Raw genomic sequence first — 21,482 nt, forward strand, 5'->3', positions numbered from 1 at the left:
GAAGAGAACTTTCGTCGATCTTCTGTCAACTATACGAGGTGATTTGTTATACGTGTTGCTTTGTTTATTAAACAGACGAGCGAGGAATTCGTAATTGTCAGTTATTTATATTAAAGTCACTTTATCATCGCTCAATGCTACTCTTCAACTATACGCTCGCTATTCGATTCTATGACTCGCTATAATCATTGTCCTAGACAGTATGTTCGTTTATTTATATCGGTCGGTGGTACTACAAAAAGTTCAAATGTAAGTCCAGTTGAAGATTACAAACAACGACGATAACGTTTTGCCCGGAGTTTGTTTACCTTCGAACGAAACGAACCAAAACAACGTTGGTATTCCAAGGCACAACAACGCGAGTCTCTGCCGATTCGAATCTTTCGTTGACTCATGTGCCGCTACACGCGTAATGACAATTTTCTTAATTGGTTTACGGATCGAAATAACCCTAACTGATCTACAGTCTCTTTCTTCTGCGCAATGCTTGGTTAAAGGCGCGCAACATCCACGCCGATGATCGAATCGAGATCCAAACAAGTTCCAAGAGCGTCGGGACGCCCATCGTGCGTCAAGGTGTAGGTGCAACACAATCAAAGCATTTAGAGCGACCTTCTGGCTGAGAAGTAGCTTCTGCAGAGGGTTCCAAGTTGGTGAGGGTAGCGGCTGCTTGAATGGCAGCGGAGAGTCAGTTTCTCTAGAGACTGCACGCGGTGCGTTCGCTTCTAGTGTCAGTGAATTTCACTCTCTATTTATCACGATTCAGTGTCGCGTTTCTGACGTTCACGTGCGTGCAAAATATCGACAAGGCTTCGATGGTTCGAACAGTTTAATTAGACTTAGGCGTGTACCGCTGTTGTCGACGACGTTTCTTGCTTCGCTGGATTTATGATATTGGAAGTGTATTATAAATAAAAGGTAAGCCAATTGTCTTGTTAAAGATAAGAAGGAAAGTGTCAATATTATTCGCACCGAGTGATTATTATGTGTACTGTAATATTTTTTCATTTTCTCATTTTTGCTTTTGTTTTTGTTTTTTCTTCTCTTTTTTTAAATAGGATTTAAAGAATTTCGATTGCTAAGTTTGGACCTGAAAATAAGTGTAGTTACTGTGAGACAGAGTGGCAACTTTCGATCACTAAAGCGACCAATTACGTGGCAAGGTGTCTGTTACAAATTGTCAATTTTATTAGAAAATATTTATCGATATTAGAATTATAAATCTGCGATTTATAATCAACGTGTTGCGACGACAATTTTACGTAATTCTTATTTCTATTTCGATAAAAGGCAATATTAATTTTGCCATGAAAACGTTTAAGTTTGTATTAATTGGAAAAATAAGATATCTAGAAGTTGCCATTTAAGGAAAGTTAAAAAGTATAAGTATCGCCAAGATTGTGTTTGTTTCTTGGACTTTCATTATTTGCTACGCGTTCATTAAATATTTATATTTCAAGATACATAAATTTCTTTGCCAATCAGGTGCGAAGTACTTGTGTTTGTCAAGTCTAAAGAGATAGAGCAGCTCGTGCAATGATGTCATGCGAATACCCTCATCCGGTTTCCAAGACCTATCGATACAAAAAAGTGAGTAAGATAAATAAAAATGGAAGGGCGAGAACAATTTTTGTTTTACGCCGCTCTAATACCACGACAAAAATTTCTACGTCTTCTGCTTCGTAGAACAATTAGAGATTTTATTCGTAAAAGATGTTTAATAATTTATTTAATGTTATTATAGTGCCTTTCACACGCTTGCTTTAAAAATGCTTTAAAAATGGCTATCTAAACTTTCCTCGCTGTTAAAGTTTAATTAATATCGTTCTTTTATTTAAATCAGATAACGAAACCTCTGTTGGAAAGAAAACGACGTGCACGAATAAACAAATGCCTGGACGAGTTGAAAAACCTTATGATAGATACTTTAGAGGTACGTATCTGTGATTTTCCTACATTTACTTTTATTTTATTACCGTATTTACGAATGAAATTTACGTAGAAATATTCAGTTGAAAAACTGTTTCGTTATAAACAATTCTGCCAGAGCTTCCAAGAAGAACTCTCCCATTTTTCACAAAATACTGGAACTTTAAAGACTGGTATTTCTCTTATCCAAACTCTTTTTAACAACACATCACACAACGATAACAAAACTTCCATAAACAAACGATCTTATAATTTGTAACTCGTAAAATTTCATCTGTTTTGCTACCAAATTGTCTATATCGCGTAAGAAAACCTAACATAGGTGCCACTGAATGATAATCTATAAAATTTCATCGACAGCATGATTCGAGTTTTCTCAAAAAAAAAAAAAAAGAAAAAATATCTTCAGGAGAAACTCACGTAGACTCGTACGGAATTACGATCAACAAGTTTCTACGATTTTGGAAAAAGTCTATGAATTCCATTGACTTCTTACGTTGGCTAAAAATCTTCCTTCTAAAATAACTTACAACCTATGAACGTGGTTTACGTGAACATTGCACGATATCACGAGAAAGCCTGGTGATTTGCAGAAGCAATGGCAGAAGTGTGATGTAAATATCAGTAAAACCATTGGACAGGCATCTGATCGGCTCTGAACGCAGTACATTGGTCCAACGAGCACGTGCTATGCTTTTTTCCTCATCATCGTAGCGGGAGAAACCTTTGGAAGGAAGCCACGGTTTCTTGCTCGACTTACTGGCCGTGCTCGCGATACCACGTTTCCCCTCTGTAATTTCACGAGTCGCTCGCAGCAGGAAATGCATTCTCAAGCCGCAACTACGCGTGCAATCGATTTGGTGCTTAAATATTCCTAGACCGTGGGAACTGCTCGCTCGCTTGCTCGCTCGCTCGTTCGCCTCGCGGTGTCAAGTAAACACGCGACTTACCCGTAATTATGAAACCAGTAGTTAACGCTTCGACTGTGTTCATTACATTTAATACGTGGCGTAATTGCGATGTCTTGTAGCAGATAGCGGAACTCGCAGAGCTGACTATCGTCGATGAAGATGGAGAGATGCCATTGTATTAACCTGTTTCCTAGATAAGCGCCGTGTGAAATGATTAATCACCTTTTTTTTTTCTTTCCTATGAATAGTCATAGAGTGTGCTCTCTTTCTCCCTCCCTCTCTCTCTCTCTCTCTCTCTTTGTCTCTATATATTACCGTGAAATTGCTGAATTCAATAGAGATTCTTCAGTTTGTTGTCCCCTTTTTAAGATGGTCAGAGGAAATCTGTCGTATGTAGAGCGTGGAGTTTTCTGCGAATTCGTATTTTGACGAGTAAATGAATAAACGAGAGCTGAGGAAGAATTTGTTTCCCATCGATAAGAAGCATGTGAAGAAAATATTTTAATTATAAACGATAAACGATATTTTATTAGATTCTCGATAGGTGAAAATTATTATATAAATTATAAAAGAAGAGAAGTTTATTTATAATAGTTTCCTATTTCAAGCTCTACTTTCAAACGTTCTGAAGAAATTTACCTTTCATCGTCGTGTTACACACACGCGCGAAGGACAATGTTGCGATTTAAAAATTGCTCTAATCCTTCTCTAATAGTAAATGATATACGCAAACAATATTTCATTACAAAGTCTCGCAAACGGAAGAAAAGCATTTTTTCCGCTATATTTTTCTTTCTTCTCTCCGCTTCAAATCGATTTCCTGAAAAATTTGCTTTTCAGATGCCGACGATCCATCTCTCTGAAATGAACAGCTACAAATTTAACGTCCTTATGACAGTTGGCGCACGACAATTTTGTCTAAGATACACCGAGAGTCCTCTTCGCTTCGGTTTATCCGATTTTCGTGTGGAATCGACGCGACGTTAGAATTGCGACGGTAAATTTATAGAAAAATAAAACGTCGTTTTACGAAGTGGTAATACCGGTGCAACAAGTTTGCTTAAAAACCCGCGCAAACCTACAGATTGCAATTTTGTAATCGTATCAAGCTGTTATCGGAATCGTACGAAAACACAACATTCCTCTACATTTGCCAAGTTGATTACATTTTTATCGCGGATGAAAATTACTCGGCATTTTACGCTGGTTCCAACAGAATCGCTCATGGAATAGCAAATATCGAGATCACGCCAAGGTTTAGCGATTTAATGATAGCTAATTATACGGTGGGGATACATCCACGCAGTTTCTATGCGAGACAGTTACTTTTTGAATTCAGCAGTACCTTATAAAACTTTCGTCCAATTAATTTTAGCATTTTTCATTTTAGACGAAAAATAGTTAATTGCAAGGCTATTATGGTCCTTTTATAACGAAGCGATATGAACGTTCAAGCGTAGTGGCGTTTCGTTCAGCGAAGATTATGTACGGCCGTAAGGCTGATAATTTGAAGCCATTGAAAACCGAAGAAGAATTAAATAAATAGGTAGAATTAAATAAACCTTGGTATAGAGGAAGAATATCAAGCTTGAAGGGAAAAAGAAAAGAAAAATAAATCGAAACGATATAGTAACGAAATTCGCATAAAGAAATATGGAAGTTGAAAATGAAAGAAGACGCTCGTAAATTATAGAAATATAAATATGGAAATTCGTCGAATGAATTAAGATTGTCTACCTACGGTGAATAATTTCAAATGCAGCGGCAGTGTAGGTACTGTCGTAGTCTTCCGCCATCTGTACAAGCATCCAGTAACTTTCACACGGATTCCCATCTTTACCATTACACGATATTCTTTAAAGAGGGGAATTTTTTGCGAAACTTCTTTTTATAAAACAATCGCATATTTCTGCCTCGCGAGCCTTTGTGATTTTGTAATCTTAATATAATCATTTAGCTGCAGAAGAAATCACTTAATTCTCCGTATACGTATATAATCGCAGCATTTTCAAAAAGAATTTCTCACAGTTTTCCTCTTGCTTTCCAAGTAAATTCATTTCACAGAACCTGTTCGCGTAATTAGAGCTCTTTCTTAAACATACGATCACCAAGATCTGATTTATTTCGAACGTATTTCCAAAGTTTATTTGTCGATTAACACGAGCCGGTTACAATTTCATCTGCATCGCTGACACGAAAGTTCAGAAGCTTATCGGTTTGTCGTAGTTGATATTATTTAAAGATGATATCGCCAGGGCAATCAGATTCCTTCATCGTTCCACCGAATCACGAAGCGTGAACTCTCCACGCTCAGACGCCTACGTTACGCCATTGAAATTCAAATTCGTCTCGGTTCTTCTGTCGGAATGATCGCGTTAAACAAATACACGTGGCTTTTTACATTCGATCGTGAGATAGCTGGCCGTTTCTGATAATGGATTATATCTTCGCCAGTCTATCAAAGACTCTTTGGAGCGGCAAAAGTCTGGGAAAAGGCTGTGGAACTAGAATAATTTAGAAAATACCACTAAACAAACCGGGATAGAGTTGAATGAAAATTCTTTCAAGTTCTCGATGCGTATCGAATGACAGTGGAAGGAAGAGAAACAAGCGTTTGGTCGTATTATCGCATATAATTGAATCGAACGAACAATTTCTTTTCTCGTTACGTTTTTCTTTACTCTTCGAGTAAAATTCTCTTTTTATCTTTTTCTATGGAAAATTATTCATCGGTGAGAAGGTAATTCGATGATTTAAAATCTACCTCGTGGGAACTTTCTTGTCGATCGTAAACGTTGTCATTAAATCTCTTGGAAGATAATCGCTTCGTTTAGCTTCCACGAGACACTGTTGATATAAAGCGTTCGTTCTTCGAAATCAACGTGGTCCCACAATCGGAACGTTTAAGGATCTTCTCTGTAATAATATCAGCACTTTTGGTAATCTTCTTCGGACGATGATGGATGATGATGGTTCGAACGGCAAATGGAAGATTCATCATGGAAAGAACAGGTATATCGGATAATAAATGAGAAAGCAAAAATTGCTGCTTCGATTTTCATTCACTGTGTTCACGGTACCGTTTCCTCTACCTTGTTAATTCACTTCACATATCGTTAATAAATTTCAAGCAAAATTCTTCCTGCTACCTGCATAATTATATCTTACGGATACCTGAAATCTTGTACTAACTTTCAAATGTTTATTACTCCGATCGAGATTTATTCCGAGCATCAACCGTTTCATTGAATATACTCGAAACGATTTCTATTTCGGATACTGTAAAACTGATCGTTTCTTTAATTTAATCAGTTTCGTAATTGCGCAGAGAAAGCCAGATGAAATTCCGCAGACTGGTCAATTTAATATCGTATATTATATTATTAATTGATAAATTATTACCGAAAATGATCGTAAAATTCGTTTAATAGGATGTCAATTAAAATTTCGTTCCAATAAACGCAATTCCACTGTATTGCACCTACTTCTATATTACCCAACTTGGCAAAAGTCGAATAAATTTGCACAGCGGTAAAATAAAAAGTATTAACTTATCGACTCTTAACTTGTCAATTTACCAAAACTTAACGCCATTAATCGGTAAATTATAGCGAAAGGCGAGCCGAAAAACACAATTCGCAATTCAACTGGACGATCCTATAATATTCAATATTCGTGTTGCGATATTCCCTCGATTTTCATCCAGTCGAATGAAATTGTAAAATATCGAAACGAGAAGGACATTACACGTACATTATCCTATTATATGTGAATTCTTAACTTGCCAATTTACCAAAAATTAACGCCATTAATCGGTAAATTATAGCGGAAGGCGAGCGGAGAAACACAATTCGCAATTCAACTGGACGATCCTATAATATTCAATATTCGTGTTGCGATATTCCCTCGATTTTTATCCAGTCGAATGAAATTGTAAAATATCGAAACGAGAAGGATATTACACGTACATTATCCTATTATATGTGAACTCTTAACTTGCCAATTTACCAAAAATTAACGCCATTAATCGGTAAATTATAGCGAAAGGCGAGCCGAAAAACACAATTCGCAATTCAACTGGACGATCCTACCGTGTTGCAATATTCCCTTGATCTTTATCCAGTCGAATGAAATTGTAAAATATCGAAACGAGAAGGATATTACACGTACATTATCCTATTATATGTGAACTCTTAACTTGCCAATTTACCAAAAATTAACGCCATTAATCGGTAAATTATAGCGAAAGGCGAGCGGAGAAACACAATTCGCAATTCAACTGGACGATCCTATAATATTCAATATTCGTGTTGCGATATTCCCTCGATTTTTATCCAGTCGAATGAAATTGTAAAATATCGAAACGAGAAGGATATTACACGTACATTATCCTATTATATGTGAACTCTTAACTTGTCAATTTATTAATATCGTTAATTGGTGAATTACCTCCAAAGACGATCCTAAAGTTCATTCAACCAGACGCTAATTAAAATTTCGTCCCACTAAGTGGACTGTATCCACTGTATCGTATTTCTTCATAATCAAAAGAACGTTCATGAGCTTAGCTCGGCCGGTATACGGCTCAAACGGAACCTGAAAGGATTTATTAATTGCAGACGGAGGGGGAGGACATCAGCAAGTTGGAGAAAGCGGACATTCTGGAGCTGACGGTGCGCCATTTACAAAGGCTACAGGGCTCGCGATCTTCTGGATTGTCGGGCACGATTACGAAGAACGAAGAGGCATCGGCCGAAAGCCGATGGCTGTCCGGTTTCGGGCATTGCGCAGCTGAGGCGTACAGATTTCTCTCTGCGGTTCCAGGTGAAGGCGCGGAAAGGTTAGCGAGACACCTCGCAGCTGGCCTTCAAAAGAGCCGGCAAACGAATTCGACGGTAATTATCTCATCATCGATGATCGGAAGACAATAAGGCGAAAGTGGCCAGACCCGTGAACATCACCGGATAATTCATCGTTCTTTTCACCGAGATTGACACCATCGCGTGTCCTGTTTCAATTTTTTTTCCACGTGTGCGTGTTACTTTGCCTGCCGATCGGATGAAATTGCACGATCGGCCAGCTTTGTAACTTGTCACTCTATGTAATTTCCCTGTGATTAAGATTATTCCGAAAAATCGTGTCAGCTGTAACACGTTTATTTCGCTTCTTTTTCGCGTCAAATTTCGTCGACATATTCTACTTTTCCGATGTCGAAAATCTTACACCATCTAAGTGTCACAGACGTATATACAGTTCCGTTCAACCGTATCAACAGGAACATAAAAAGATGTGCTATCAATTTAATTTTCTAAAATTGAAATTATTTTCAATTATATTTTAAAAATACATGTCGTTTGTTTGTATTGAATTGGCAACTAAGCTAACTTAATTGCCAATCCGATAGATCGCATTTCATTCTTCGTCGTTGATCTCGTATATTTTGTTCGAGAAAAATATCTTGCCACGTTCTTTCATAATTTCGTCAATTTTGTAAACGAAAAATCGAAAATCACTTATAGTCTTTGCAGTTTTGTAAACTAATTTATCACGTTACTTTTAATGTTTGCAACAGCTGAAAACGAGCATGTTAACCCAAACTTTGGCAAGTCTGGATCTCACTGCTGATATACTGGCACCTTTGATTACAAATTCCGCTAGAGAGAACGTCCAAGTAACGTCTTCCAATCAAATCGCAATGGCGTGTCGTGGAGTGATACACGAAAGAATCGCCTTGAATATTTCACCTGAATGCGACACCACGGTGACCTTGGAAAATAAGGAAAAATTGAATACGAGATGCTATTCTCACGCGAAAGACTTCACGGAAGAACGAGCGGCGAAGAGAGTTAAAACGGAAGTGAAGGTCGAAGATGACGAAGAAATTGACGTGGAACGCGTTGACGAAGCTGATCCTATGTGGCGGCCTTGGTAGTTTTAATAAAACTATACGTTAACAGTTCTCTTAATTTATATTAATGTTATGTAAATATAAAGTTCCAGGGTGCGTCATTAATATAGCTTTAAAAGATGTTTGTTAAGTTTATATTTACACTAGTATTAGTACAGTTTTACTTAATTAACAACTTGCTGTTTAGGTTGTTGGAAAACCGGGAAATGACTTGGCTTTGTTTCAGTATGTGGTTGGCGTTAATAATTAAGAAGTTGATTGAAAATCGTAAACAATTTTACGTTATTTTATTCCGACCGATCAATTTTATACGAATTTCATTACTTTCGATGTTTTGAGATTATGAGTGATACAGTTATACATATACAAAACTATAGTGAATATCAACAACATACTCCAAGCAGAGCCAAAATGAAAATTTACAAGAGATATGTATATATTTTGTAACTATTTAACGCGTTTAAGAATTTATTTAGAGACTAAGGTATTTCTTGTGTTATCAATGTTATGAGGTAGTTTAACAAGGTAATTTAGCTTTTTAGCGAGTAAATATATTAATTGTTCTATGTTGAATCTTGTTTGCTCGAGACATACTTTAATATTACTTCTTATTCATCTTTACTACATTATCTGTACTGTTACGTTGTTTACTAGTATGTCACGAATCTTTTATTACACTGATAAATTAATATTAGTTTGTATAATTTATTTCTGATATTAATATATTAAAAATATATTTACTTCAGTTTTTATCGTATTTATGGACGCGAAACATTGTATCGTTACGAATAGTCGATCTCATTGTTTAGAATATAATTTGCAATGCACACGATAGTGATTTATAAACAGATAAATTAATTTTCCTATTATTCAAGACTATCTTTTACAAGAAACATTTACAAGGACATTAGAAAAAATGTATCCTAAATAAGGAAAATAATTAATTGCATACTCTTCAATATTACTCTTCATATTTTTTAAAACATAATCTACAAATATTTGTAAGCATTACTATTTTTATTAATTCGTGAACGATAAAAAATTTCTAATTTTTATTTTATACCTTTTCGATCTGACAGATATAACGTGTTTAAAACACGTACGTATGCACATTGTGATAAATAACATATAATTATAATGACTCTTTTAATGTTTAAGAAAGTTCAAGGTAGAAATATTTACGAAGTACACAGATTTATCAAAAAATAATTACCGTTATAATAATATCATTGTATTTAAGAAATAGGTAATATATTTATGTTTCCATTTATAGATAGGTCTTTTAATATTATATTCATTAATTATCTGCTATTAGATACTCTTGTCTTTCAATTACGAGTAACGACTAATTAATATTTCGCAAGAACATGTTTCAAGGCTGACGTGCACCTTTAAACAGAAATTTTAACGTACAATTGTGATAAATCTTTTTGTTACTTGGCTTTAATGTAATTTATATATCACATGTTAAATATTCCTACTCTTAGGTAATAACTATAATAGTATCTATGTTATTATGTAACAATAAAATGTCCATAAAAAGTGGTCTTCCTGCACGAAATGATAGAGGCAATAAAATAAAACAAAATCATCCTGTGAATAAAAGATATCAGAAATATATATTTATATAATCCTATAGCGCTTTTCGATTCACTTCGATCCAATTGTGTGCTTTTATCGTTAAGAAATTCCACAGGTCTGAGAATATTAAATTATAGTTCAACGTTTGATGAAAGTCTTTCTTGCAACATTGAAAGTGTCTTTTATTCGATGAAATAAATTTCGTAACAAACTATCATCGCAACTATCTACCATTTTTGCTTCAACAAGACTCAAATCAAACGCATCGTATCGTTGCTATTTACATCAATAAAATGTCCATAAAAAATGGTCTTCCTGCACGAAATGATAGAGGCAATAAAATAAAACAAAATCATCCTGTGAATAAAAGATATCAGAAATATATATTTATATAATCCTATAGCGCTTTTCGATTCACTTCGATCCAATTGTGTGCTTTTATCGTTAAGAAATTCCACAGGTCTGAGAATATTAAATTATAGTTCAACGTTTGATGAAAGTCTTTCTTGCAACATTGAAAGTGTCTTTTATTCGATGAAATAAATTTCGTAACAAACTATCATCGCAACTATCTACCATTTTTGCTTCAACAAGACTCAAATCAAACGCATCGTATCGTTGCTATTTGCATCTACGATACTATATTAATTTGTTATCGCGTTCGTATAATATATATTTGAAATATGATTGCAACGAAATATAAAAGAAATATTCGTAATCTAGTTGTAAACGTCTAAGACTAATCGCAGTCCATTTCCTTCAAAAACAGGAAAAACAGGATTTCTATGGTCAAGAGCAACAGCGTATTAATATCTATCACTGAACAGTACAGATCTGTGTGGGAAATCTTGCGGTTTTTAACGAAACCATCGTATCCTCTCGAGCTTCTATATAAAGCTACAAGTGACTGCAATCATCAACAGTTTCTAGCACAGAGGCGTCAGTCGTTCGAGTCGTGACATTTTCCCTCTACTTTTTCTCTATTCGATCGTCCATAATAATCCAAGTTTTCCACGTGTTTGACCATTTCGTTAAATACTTGTCACACGACAAATTCATAGAAAACGTATATTGATTAACGCGCGGCGCGTAAAATTGCCATCAGTTGCGTTTGTTTCGTTTTTCTCACCATTATTCAATCCTACAATTACTAGTCAAAATGTCGACTGATAAATCCGGTATTTTGTATCTATTTGACCGACCTTCCGAACCAGTTTACGTACCTAAAGGCGAAGACAAAGTCGCCTTTGATATTCCAGCCGCTTATTTGGTAAGTACTACTTTTCATCGGATTATCCGTTATTTTTAAATTATCCAAACAATAAATGATAATATCTTATTCGCGTGATTGGCAAATATCCGATTATTAGTTTGTTCCTGTGTCTCAAATAAATCTCGTGACAACGATGTCACAATGATCATACATATGAATTTTATAGACTAGAATAACGAGGTAAAATACCATCAAAATCCACCAATGGTTACATTTCTATTCTTATAACGAAAAAATTTGATTTGAATGACATTTCCTATTATCTTTCCTTGATACGTACATTTCGAAAAATATCGCCTCAGATAGCTTAAATTATAAATAACTCGTAGAATTTACTTTTCACGATTTTATACGTTTCCAATCATCTACACAGCCGGACAGGTATCAACCTGTTGCTACCCAAGTGTTCAATCGGTTCGGCGAGGATACAGATTCGAAACTTCAAGTGAAGCAGATTACTCTTCCCGATCTTACTATCCCGATGCAACTTGGACGTCACCAGCCATTTTCGCTGTTTATTCCAGCGCATCGAAGAATAGCTACCCGGTTAATTGACATTTTCATGGGTATGCCACTGTTTCTTCATTTCTATAGTTTCTTATTTTCTTGCGTATAATTTTTCAAATAAAATTCAAGAGTCGTGTATTTCGTTAATTATACTAATAATTCTTCTTTACAACGAAATTTAAAGTGCGATCTATCCATTGCGAAACTGTTTATTCGCTAAAATGCAATTATAACTTTTGGAAAGATGACAACTATCCGCGAAAAATTCGCAAATCGGTGCGTACAGCCCAAAAAGAGAAAATATTATAAAGAAACGTAGTTCATTCAATATAATTGACACTCGTCTAATTTCCATTGTTAATTAAACTGCAAAATTCCCATTCAAAATTTACAATTCGAAATTTACGTTCGAAATTCATTATCAGAGAAAATGTTAGCTAATGAAAATTAGTTGCTAATATTGTCGATATTTGTTCCTAGTTTTACATCTTATGTCGCAGGTATGCGGACGTACGACGACTTTCTGTCGGTTGCGGTTTATTGTCGAGATCGTGTAAATCCAAACATGTTCATTTACGCGTTATCAGTCGCGATACTTCATCGTCCTGACACGAAGGATCTCCCAGTACCTCCATTGACCGAAGTATTTCCGGACAAGTACATGGACAGTTCGATATTTAGCAGGGCTAAAGAGGAAGCTAATTTGGTACCCGAAGGTGCCAGGGTACGTGAAAGCATTTTGTAATTTGCAGATTCGTCAAATGATTACATTCGATAACTGACATGATTTTAACGAGCAATTGCAAATAACTGTTTGGACGTCAAAGTAAAATCATCCTCATTTTTCACTCTTTCCTGACTTTTCTGAGAGTTTCCGTAACAGTAAATAAATCCAATATTATTTACTTTTTTTATTTTATTACTCTAACTAAGTGTTTTTCTCACGCGTAGGTTCCAATCGAAATTCCAAGAGATTACACAGCATCGGATCTGGATGATGAACATCGCGTCGCTTATTGGAGAGAAGATATTGGAATCAATCTTCATCATTGGCACTGGCACTTGGTATACCCGTTTGAAGGTGATATGCGCATTGTCAACAAGGATCGACGCGGAGAACTGTTTTACTACATGCACGAACAAATCATGGCGAGGTAAATGCATTCTTTTTTCTTTACATAAAACCTGTGAAGTCTGAATCGAGGTTTATTAAATCTCACATAAGTGTATTTAGAAATATACACTAAATAAAAAGTTAAATGTATTTTTTCATTTCTAGGCTACGAGTTTACAAATATTAGTATCAGTGTTATGTTTAGACAAAAGGATCATTTAATGTTTGATTTTGCTACTACTTTTCAAGTTTCTCGTTAATTTTGACCGTGTCGTTTAAAGTGTTGCTTTCTAACGAGATTATACAATTTAGAAGTTACGTGTGCACCTACGTGTAGTGTGGAAGATCAACAAGCAACATTAGCTCTTTACAAAAGAATTACAAAGGATAGCGTGTTTTATTTCTCGCATTTAAAAAATCTAAAAGTAGCAACTTTTTATTGTTAACTCAATGTTCTTATTCGTAATTACAGCCTATAACACTTCCGTTCATACTGACGTAGCGTTACATCCTCCAATTATATCTAACAATTGTAATGATGTAACCGATGCGATTGTATTTTCATGCATTCTCATAAAATGATTTATCGTTGGGAAGGTAAAAACTTAGTGTATCGAAGCTGCGAACATTGTTACTTAAGATAAAAACATTTCCAATGAGAAAATGTACTTACTGTACGTATTGGGTTGGCAACTAAGCGATCGCGGATTTTGTCAATAATGACACTACCCGATATGAACCACGATATTGAATTTAATTTAACCTGATTAATTTTCCATGCACGAGTGTATTTTCGCATTTTACATGGTTACACTGAATCATTTTTGTCCACGCTCTATTTTGTTTTCACTAAATTGCTGCAAACAACGTTAGTAAAAAAGAACTTCGCGTTTCATCGCATCGTCTTTCGTTCTCTTTCGTCTCTATTTCCTTTTGTATATTATAATAGATATACAGGGTGGTTGAAAACTGGTGGTACAAGCGGAAAGGGGGCGATTCTACGCGAAAAAAGAAGTCGAAAATATAGAATAAAATTTTTTTTTTTTTCTAATTTTTCCCATCGAGACAACGATCTACAGTGAGATGCGTTATAACGAGACGTGGTAAAGTGTACGCGTACCGAGCGAAAATTCAAAGTCGATTTTCTCGAAAACAAAGCCTCAAACGAAAAATTTTTATTCTATATTTTCCACTTCTTTTTTCGCGTAGAATCACTCCCTTTCCGCTTGTACCACCAGTTACCAACCACCCTGTATATTTTTATATCCGTGTGCAATCAAATATGAAAAGGACATTACTCAGATTTTCCGTCATCTCCATGAGCCACTGTACCAGCAAAGTTGCTATGGTCCGCCAAATTTCGTGCGTCAATCTCGCTCTTATCTCAGCGAACGACAATTCGCAGCGTTTCAAAGAGAAGCCTAACGCAAAATCGTAACACCGATTTGCCAATAAAACTTGCTTCATATTTAGTTCAAACTGAAGGAATTTTTTAACGTCAGAAAAAAATTAATTAGACCAGAAATTACCGAGAGAACGTAGAAGAGTTAAATTCGTCGTTGATAGATAATAAACATAACATTTTTTCAGATACAATTGCGAACGCCTGTGCAATCGGCTTGGACGAGTGAAGCGACTGCTTAATTGGCACGAACCCATTCCGGAAGCTTATTTCCCGAAATTAGATTCTTTGGTTGCAAGTCGAACGTGGCCAGCTCGGCACAGCGGTGCTATACTTCGTGACATTAATCGACAGGTTGATGAACTAGACTTCGACATCCAGGATCTGGAAAGATGGCGCGATCGTATCTACGAGGCGATTCACACGGGATCTGTAATTAATGCGAGGGGCGAAAGAATTCCATTGACCGAGAAAGACGGGATCAACGTGCTTGGAAACATCATGGAGGCTAGCGTTCTGTCTCCAAATCAGAACCTTTACGGCGATCTTCATAACTTTGGTCATGTCGCCATTTCTTACATCCATGATCCGGATCATCGGTATTTGGTAAGCACGTTTAGGCCAATAATTCCTTTCTCAACCATTATAATTGGTTATTAGCGACTCGTTAAATAAAATCATAGCTCGAGTTTCATAATATTTGCAATATTTCTATCGCGTTGATTAAAATTATGCGAGCTAGCTCTACCTTGTAGAGAAGGAATCGATGCGAGTGTTTCACGGTCAGCAGAAAACTTATCGCAGGAATAAGACGAAGCGCAATAATTTTTGTATTGTGCGTATCATATAGACAATCTTCCGTGGTTCATCTTCATTTCTTTTTTCTTCGTTCTTTGAGAGGGTAAATAAAGATTTGCATTGCTATTTTCTCTTCTCTTCTCTTCTTAGGAGACTTTCGGCGTTATGGGTGATTCGGCTACCGCTATGAGGGACCCCGTGTTTTACAGATGGCACGCCTTCGTCGACGATGTTTTCCAGGAACATAAAAACACATTGCCTCAATATACTGTGCAACAGGTATGAAATAATACTCATATTCATCGTATAATTAAAAACCATGACTTACTGCTTCTTTTTGTTCGAACGAAGGCCAACTTATGCTCGCAACGATACATCCAATATATTTTTCCTTCTTTACAGTTGGACTTCCCAGGTGTGGAAATAGCGGATGTCAAAGTGATGACCGATCGACAACAGAACGTTCTCAACACATTTTGGACCAAGAGCGATGTAGATTTGTCGCGTGGACTCGATTTCACTCCGCGTGGCGCCGTGCTCGCTAGATTCACTCACTTGAATCACGCTGACTTCACGTACAAGATTGTTGTTAATAATCGCAACAAGGGAGTACTAAACGGCACTGTTCGCATCTTCATAGGTCCAAAGGAGGATGAGCGTGGCCTACCGTTCACCTTCAGGCAGCAGAAGAATTTCATGATCGAAATGGACAAATTCACTACTATACGTACGTTGCTGTATATCCTCAACTTTACTTTTATTCTCATTTTATCTGCTTCCAATCGTTCCAATACCTTCAAATTTTGCCTCAGTTTCCTCGATATCAGATACAGGTTTTTGAAAATATTCTGCTGATCTTTATTCCAATTTGTCATAATCTTATAATCGAGATACGGTTCGTTAGCTCAGTCTACGCATAACGTAATTTTCCAATCTATCGTTGAAATGTTACAATAACATTTCTTCGTACATTTGATCGCAGTTCGTCCTGGACAGAATGTAATTGAACGCAAGTCAACGGAATCAGCTGTGACCATACCATTCGAACGAACGTTCCGCAATTTGAGTGAAAGGCCAGGAGGAGGTAGTTCTTTGCAGCAGTTTAATTTCTGTGGATGCGGGTGGCCGCATCACATGCTTGTACCAAAAGGCAGCAAGGAAGGTTTCCCCATGGAACTGTTCGTTATGGTGTCCGATTATAAGGATGACGCTGTGAGTACTGCTTGTCGTTATTTTATAAAGATAATTGAAAAAATGAAACGTCTAAGTAAACAGAAAATTGTTTCCCCCATTAAATATTATTACGAGTATGGTACTTTCGATATTCCACGTAGATGCGCACATTACGCGCATTCCGTGCATTTTCCCACCTTCAAATTCCATAGAGACGCGTAGAAATCTACGATCTAATCGCGATTCGTAAAATTCTACTGAAATTTTCAAGCGCCTTGTAGTTGCATAATTCTATGTTCCATTCTATCCTTTATTCTCCTTGAGTGCGTATCTACAGAGATATAAGTTTGCAGAAGAATTCACAGTTGAATAAATTATCGCGCAAACAGGACTGTGGCATTAGAATTATAAATAACGAAAATAAAATTAATCGTAACTATAATCGTTTGTGTTGCTATAATCGCGCAGGTCCAACAAGATGAGCCAAGTAATTGCAAGGAAGCTGTGAGTTACTGCGGATTGAGAGACAAGAAGTATCCTGATGCACGTGCCATGGGATATCCATTCGATCGTCAACCACGTCCAGGCGTTGAAAATTTAGCTCAGTTCCTCACCGGAAACATGGCGGTAACTGAAGTAACAATTCGATTTTCCGACACGGTCGTACCTAGGTCTAGATTCGGAAGCACAAGCAATAACTTAGCTTTTACATAATCGTGAGTGTTTATGGATAGTAATTGTACCGTTGTGTTGATTATACCGACGGAAACGTGGAATGGCAATTGTTTAAAGGTTGAACTGTTTATTTTTTACTATTTAGCTCTTCCTTCTATTTGGTATTGCGAAGCAAGTAAAATAGTATTTCTTCTCTCGTTGTTGGTAATTTCTTCAAACAACAGCTCTTTTCTTTTAACCGAGTCATTTATAATAAAAGTATGCAAACAAATTGTAATTTGCACAGGTTGTTTGAATCAATAGAATAATTTTATAATAGAAGAAATTAAAAACTATTATGTTTGTTTCGTCTACCGAGAAAGGATTTGAAGGTTTGGCGAAAATTACTTTCGAACGAAAATTAATGTCGATGAACGATCGATGACTAACTTTACTTTTTACTTTTTACTATTTTAGTTGTACTTTTATATTATAAAACACCAAATGTAACGTGTAAGATGCAAAAATAAAAGGCAAAAAAAAAGAAGTATTTAAAAACATGTAGACAAGTTTCGTTGATTTTAATTACCTGTATCATCTGTCATTAAAAAATAGTTATATTACATTCTCGAATCTGACACTCTGCTAATGTGTGTCATATACAGTGAAAATGAAAGGTATTATTAAACGAAACATATACTAGCTTGCAAAATCAAAAGATCGCGAAACTTTCAATAGAAAATTATCGATCATTGTACTTTCGTCACTTCGTAAAGAAAAATTGCACATTAATTTACTTGCAACTATTTTAAAACGTCAAAAGCTTTTACTTGCACCTTGGTAAATTAAATCTTTATAATTGGTAATTAAAATCTTTACGATCTCAAAAATGGCACAAATTGTGTACACGTGTCGAAGCTTGTAAATTTCAGTTACCGATAGACTTTACGACCACGCTATACTTTCCAGGCAGGTATACTACGAGTAGGTAGACTAATTAACAACAATTCTTACCTGAACTAAACCGTTCTGTGCTTCATCGAATAGTATAAATGCAGAGACTGGTTAAAACGAAGCGGAATGAATTCACTGTAAGTAAATGTTTTACAAAAATAATTGATAAATTGCCATTGTATGAAATTTTGTCTGAAATTTCGTACCAAATCGTATTCGAGAAACTTCTTACTTCTATTCCATATATTGTCATACTTTAAGAACAATATACGATACGAGCGGTGTTCATCAACTATAGTTCACCAAAATTATAAAACAATCAAATGAAATTATTCAAACTACCTACTGCCGCGGCGTAAAATTCAACGTATAAAATGAAAGAATAACTTCAGCGTTTACCTCGTATAGAAAATGTTTTCTTAACCCTTAACTGCTGCCGTGGAGTCATTCAACGCGTCAGACATTACAGACACTGTCACAATCTCCAATTTGTGCCAAGGCGTATGAGCTAACTATTATACATAGTCCGTAAATTCAAATCAGAATTTTTTACCGAACAATCGCAGAGTTGTGATTCGAAATTTTGATACGAATAGAAAACGCATAGCAGACAGTCAATTTGCATTTAGCTGTACCAATTGAGATGTAATCTGAATCGTTTAGCAATGTTTGCTGAACGTGTGATTAGAGTTAGACTGTCAGGCTTTAATGTGTACCGGCTCTGCAATTAACGATAATCCGATTAAGGCCAATTGGGCACGAGCGCTTGTTCTCGCTCCAATAAAGCTGATTACGAACAGTAGAATAAATAGTTACAGTCGTCAGCGGGAAACGCAAGTTTCGCGAACACCTTAAACTTAAAACGTACGAATTTGTTTTCCTCGGACGAAAAAATCGAGTCTCGTGGTACGCAGTGTTGGAAAATTTAAAACTGGTGTTATCAATGTGGTTATTTTACTGGGCTGAATTTAGAATGGATTTTCAAATGGATTTAGAATTGTACGAAGTGTTAGAGAAATTGAATCTAAAATTGGAATTATTGGGTTTTGTAGCATTCGTCGAGAAGAGCGAAAAATGTTCAATAAACATAGATTTTACAATCGATCCTTTCGATGCTATCTTTATCTTTAAATCTTATTTCGTTGTAAAACAGCACGATATTTAAATTCAACATTTGCTATTTAATTTTTGAAATTCTACATATTATAATATTGAAAGCTTTATTGAACCTATTCCTATTTTCGCACGTGTTAGTATATTCGATGGGAAAAATCGATAAAATTATTTAAATACATTTAGTAAAAAAGAAGTGTATGGATTAGATTTGAAAGTATGCACGTATTTACATACGTAAATAAAAGATTTCTTTCCAATTTTCATCGCTCTGTTGATAAAGAAATAATATTATCGGTGACGGATGATGATACCGATAACAGATAAAGAAGATTTTGTTCCATAATTAGATAATCGATGAACAACATCGTGCAAAGTATCAGTACGTAAATTTATTTGCAGAATTGCGACTATGTTTGCTAATAACATAGTGGAAATGCATAAAATAGTTCAGATATTATATTTTCTACAATTTGATATTATAAATTTAGTTACGTATTTCATTTTTAAATGTAAATTAATATAATATTAATCTACTTTGTGTAAACAGAAGATCAACCGTGGAATAGCTGTGATACGTATATTAAGAAAATTAAATCATACGTTAAAAAGTGGAAAGCCTGCTGTCTTCAAAAATATTATTCACTCGTCTTATAACTGTATGCCTCTACAACTTAAAACTACAAGTTGGACTAGATATTCTGCCTTTAGAAACAATGGTTGGTAAAAATAGCTTTACTTATCAGAATTAAACCGCGCAAAAGATAAGGTTATATCATTCGAGAAAATAGCATGTTCTTTAATTGTAACATCGGTAATTCATACGTGAAAGTGAAAATTAACTTTCGACTTATAAAACACGTAATTACGTATAATGTAATATAAAAGAAGACTGTAATAAAGGTGACGTTAACGATAATACATGATAATAAATAACGTATCAAACTCTGATATGTACGATATGATCGTAAGATGTCACGTGAAATAGTAATTTGACAAAACACATTGTTAACTGGAATTGTTAACTAAATAAAAACAAATTGTTAACTAGCTAAAATTATTGGTGACAGTGATAGCAGTAAATCAAGAGAATAGTAAAAGCAACATTGTTTTCAAGTGTTTTCTATTATGCAAGTAAGTACATACTCTTCGTGTGTATCTTATTTTAATCTAATCTATTTAAAAGTCCACGTATCTAACACCTCTTCAAACTTTTTATTTACAAACAAACGATTTCGTATATTTTACGATTGTTTCGACAATGCGCTCACAATACATCGTGAACGTAAATATAAGACTGCGAAAGATATTATTAGTATTTTTATTACTATTATTATTAGTATTTATTATTATTATTATTATATAGTACGGACACGACTCGTTATTTTATGCGAAAAATACGATAGAAGGAAAATATTGTACGACCGAGATGAAAGAGAACCTTTCTTTACTTCAAACTACACGATACAAAAAAAAAAAAAAAAAATGCTATACGTATACATCGATACATTGCTGAACGATGAAGGAATCGAGAAGAAGAGGCTTTTTGGTTGCCTAAATGTAAAATAATAACACGATAACGATATTATAAGAACTGATGGCTCGATTAAGAGCTCCTGTAATCTTCGCATAGTATCTAAGTTGCATTTTGTTCGTAGGTTATATAGGTATACGTATGTTTATATTGGCAAAGTAAAGCGATCGTCATATCGTGACAGTGGTTTGACAAACTCATCGACAGTCCTGGCTAACCGAGTCAGCTGGTTGGGATTATTATCATTAACCAATGACACTATGCACAAATTTCCAACCGCATTACAATTATAGTTATTTTCCTAAATGGTAGAGTATTATATGTTTTTCAAGACGCTCGTTCATCGGTAAGAGAATGTCAAATACACATAATACAAAAATAAAACTCCTCTCTCTAAAATACCGTTTCTAATTGAAATTTCTCTCGTATCCCTAGTATCCTCGTTTCGTTATCAATTAAGGATTAAACATTGTGCTTTGAAACATTCAAACGTAATATCATCAGGAGTATGTCTAAACTTATTACTGGGATATCTCCCCGTTCGTTACATGTATCAGCGATACGAAGTAGCAATTAATAGCAGTCGCTAGATAAGCACCGGGCAATTAGAAATGACCGCAACACATTTCCC

General features: G+C 35.3%; 2 protein-coding genes across 3 annotated transcripts; both read left to right on the forward strand.

Annotated features, from left to right (window-relative positions):
- Nucleotides 1-232: 232 nt before the first annotated feature.
- On the forward strand, nucleotides 233-9,724 carry LOC138186828 (enhancer of split mgamma protein). 2 transcript variants are annotated; one of them, XM_069127051.1, is made up of 5 exons: nucleotides 233-918; nucleotides 1,486-1,590; nucleotides 1,844-1,933; nucleotides 7,460-7,735; nucleotides 8,413-9,724. In XM_069127051.1, the coding sequence occupies exons 2-5, from the start codon at nucleotides 1,537-1,539 to the stop codon at nucleotides 8,770-8,772; spliced, it is 780 nt and encodes a 259-aa protein (XP_068983152.1). In that variant the 5' UTR covers nucleotides 233-918; nucleotides 1,486-1,536; the 3' UTR covers nucleotides 8,773-9,724. The 2 variants fall into 2 exon arrangements, with proteins under 2 accessions (XP_068983152.1, XP_068983153.1); XM_069127052.1 differs by lacking the exon at nucleotides 233-918 and adding an exon at nucleotides 939-1,163.
- Nucleotides 9,725-11,264: 1,540 nt separating this feature from the next.
- PPO (phenoloxidase subunit A3) lies at nucleotides 11,265-17,629 on the forward strand. Its single transcript, XM_069127021.1, has 9 exons — nucleotides 11,265-11,599; nucleotides 11,976-12,168; nucleotides 12,610-12,833; nucleotides 13,061-13,263; nucleotides 14,814-15,231; nucleotides 15,574-15,702; nucleotides 15,826-16,150; nucleotides 16,406-16,635; nucleotides 17,065-17,629. The coding sequence occupies exons 1-9, from the start codon at nucleotides 11,489-11,491 to the stop codon at nucleotides 17,308-17,310; spliced, it is 2,079 nt and encodes a 692-aa protein (XP_068983122.1). The 5' UTR covers nucleotides 11,265-11,488; the 3' UTR covers nucleotides 17,311-17,629.
- The last annotated feature ends 3,853 nt before the right edge of the window (nucleotides 17,630-21,482 follow it).

The sequence above is a fragment of the Bombus flavifrons genome, chromosome 14 (assembly GCF_040668555.2).
Source record: "Bombus flavifrons isolate JBK064 chromosome 14, iyBomFlav1_principal, whole genome shotgun sequence".
NCBI classification, from domain to species: Eukaryota; Metazoa; Arthropoda; class Insecta; order Hymenoptera; family Apidae; genus Bombus; species Bombus flavifrons.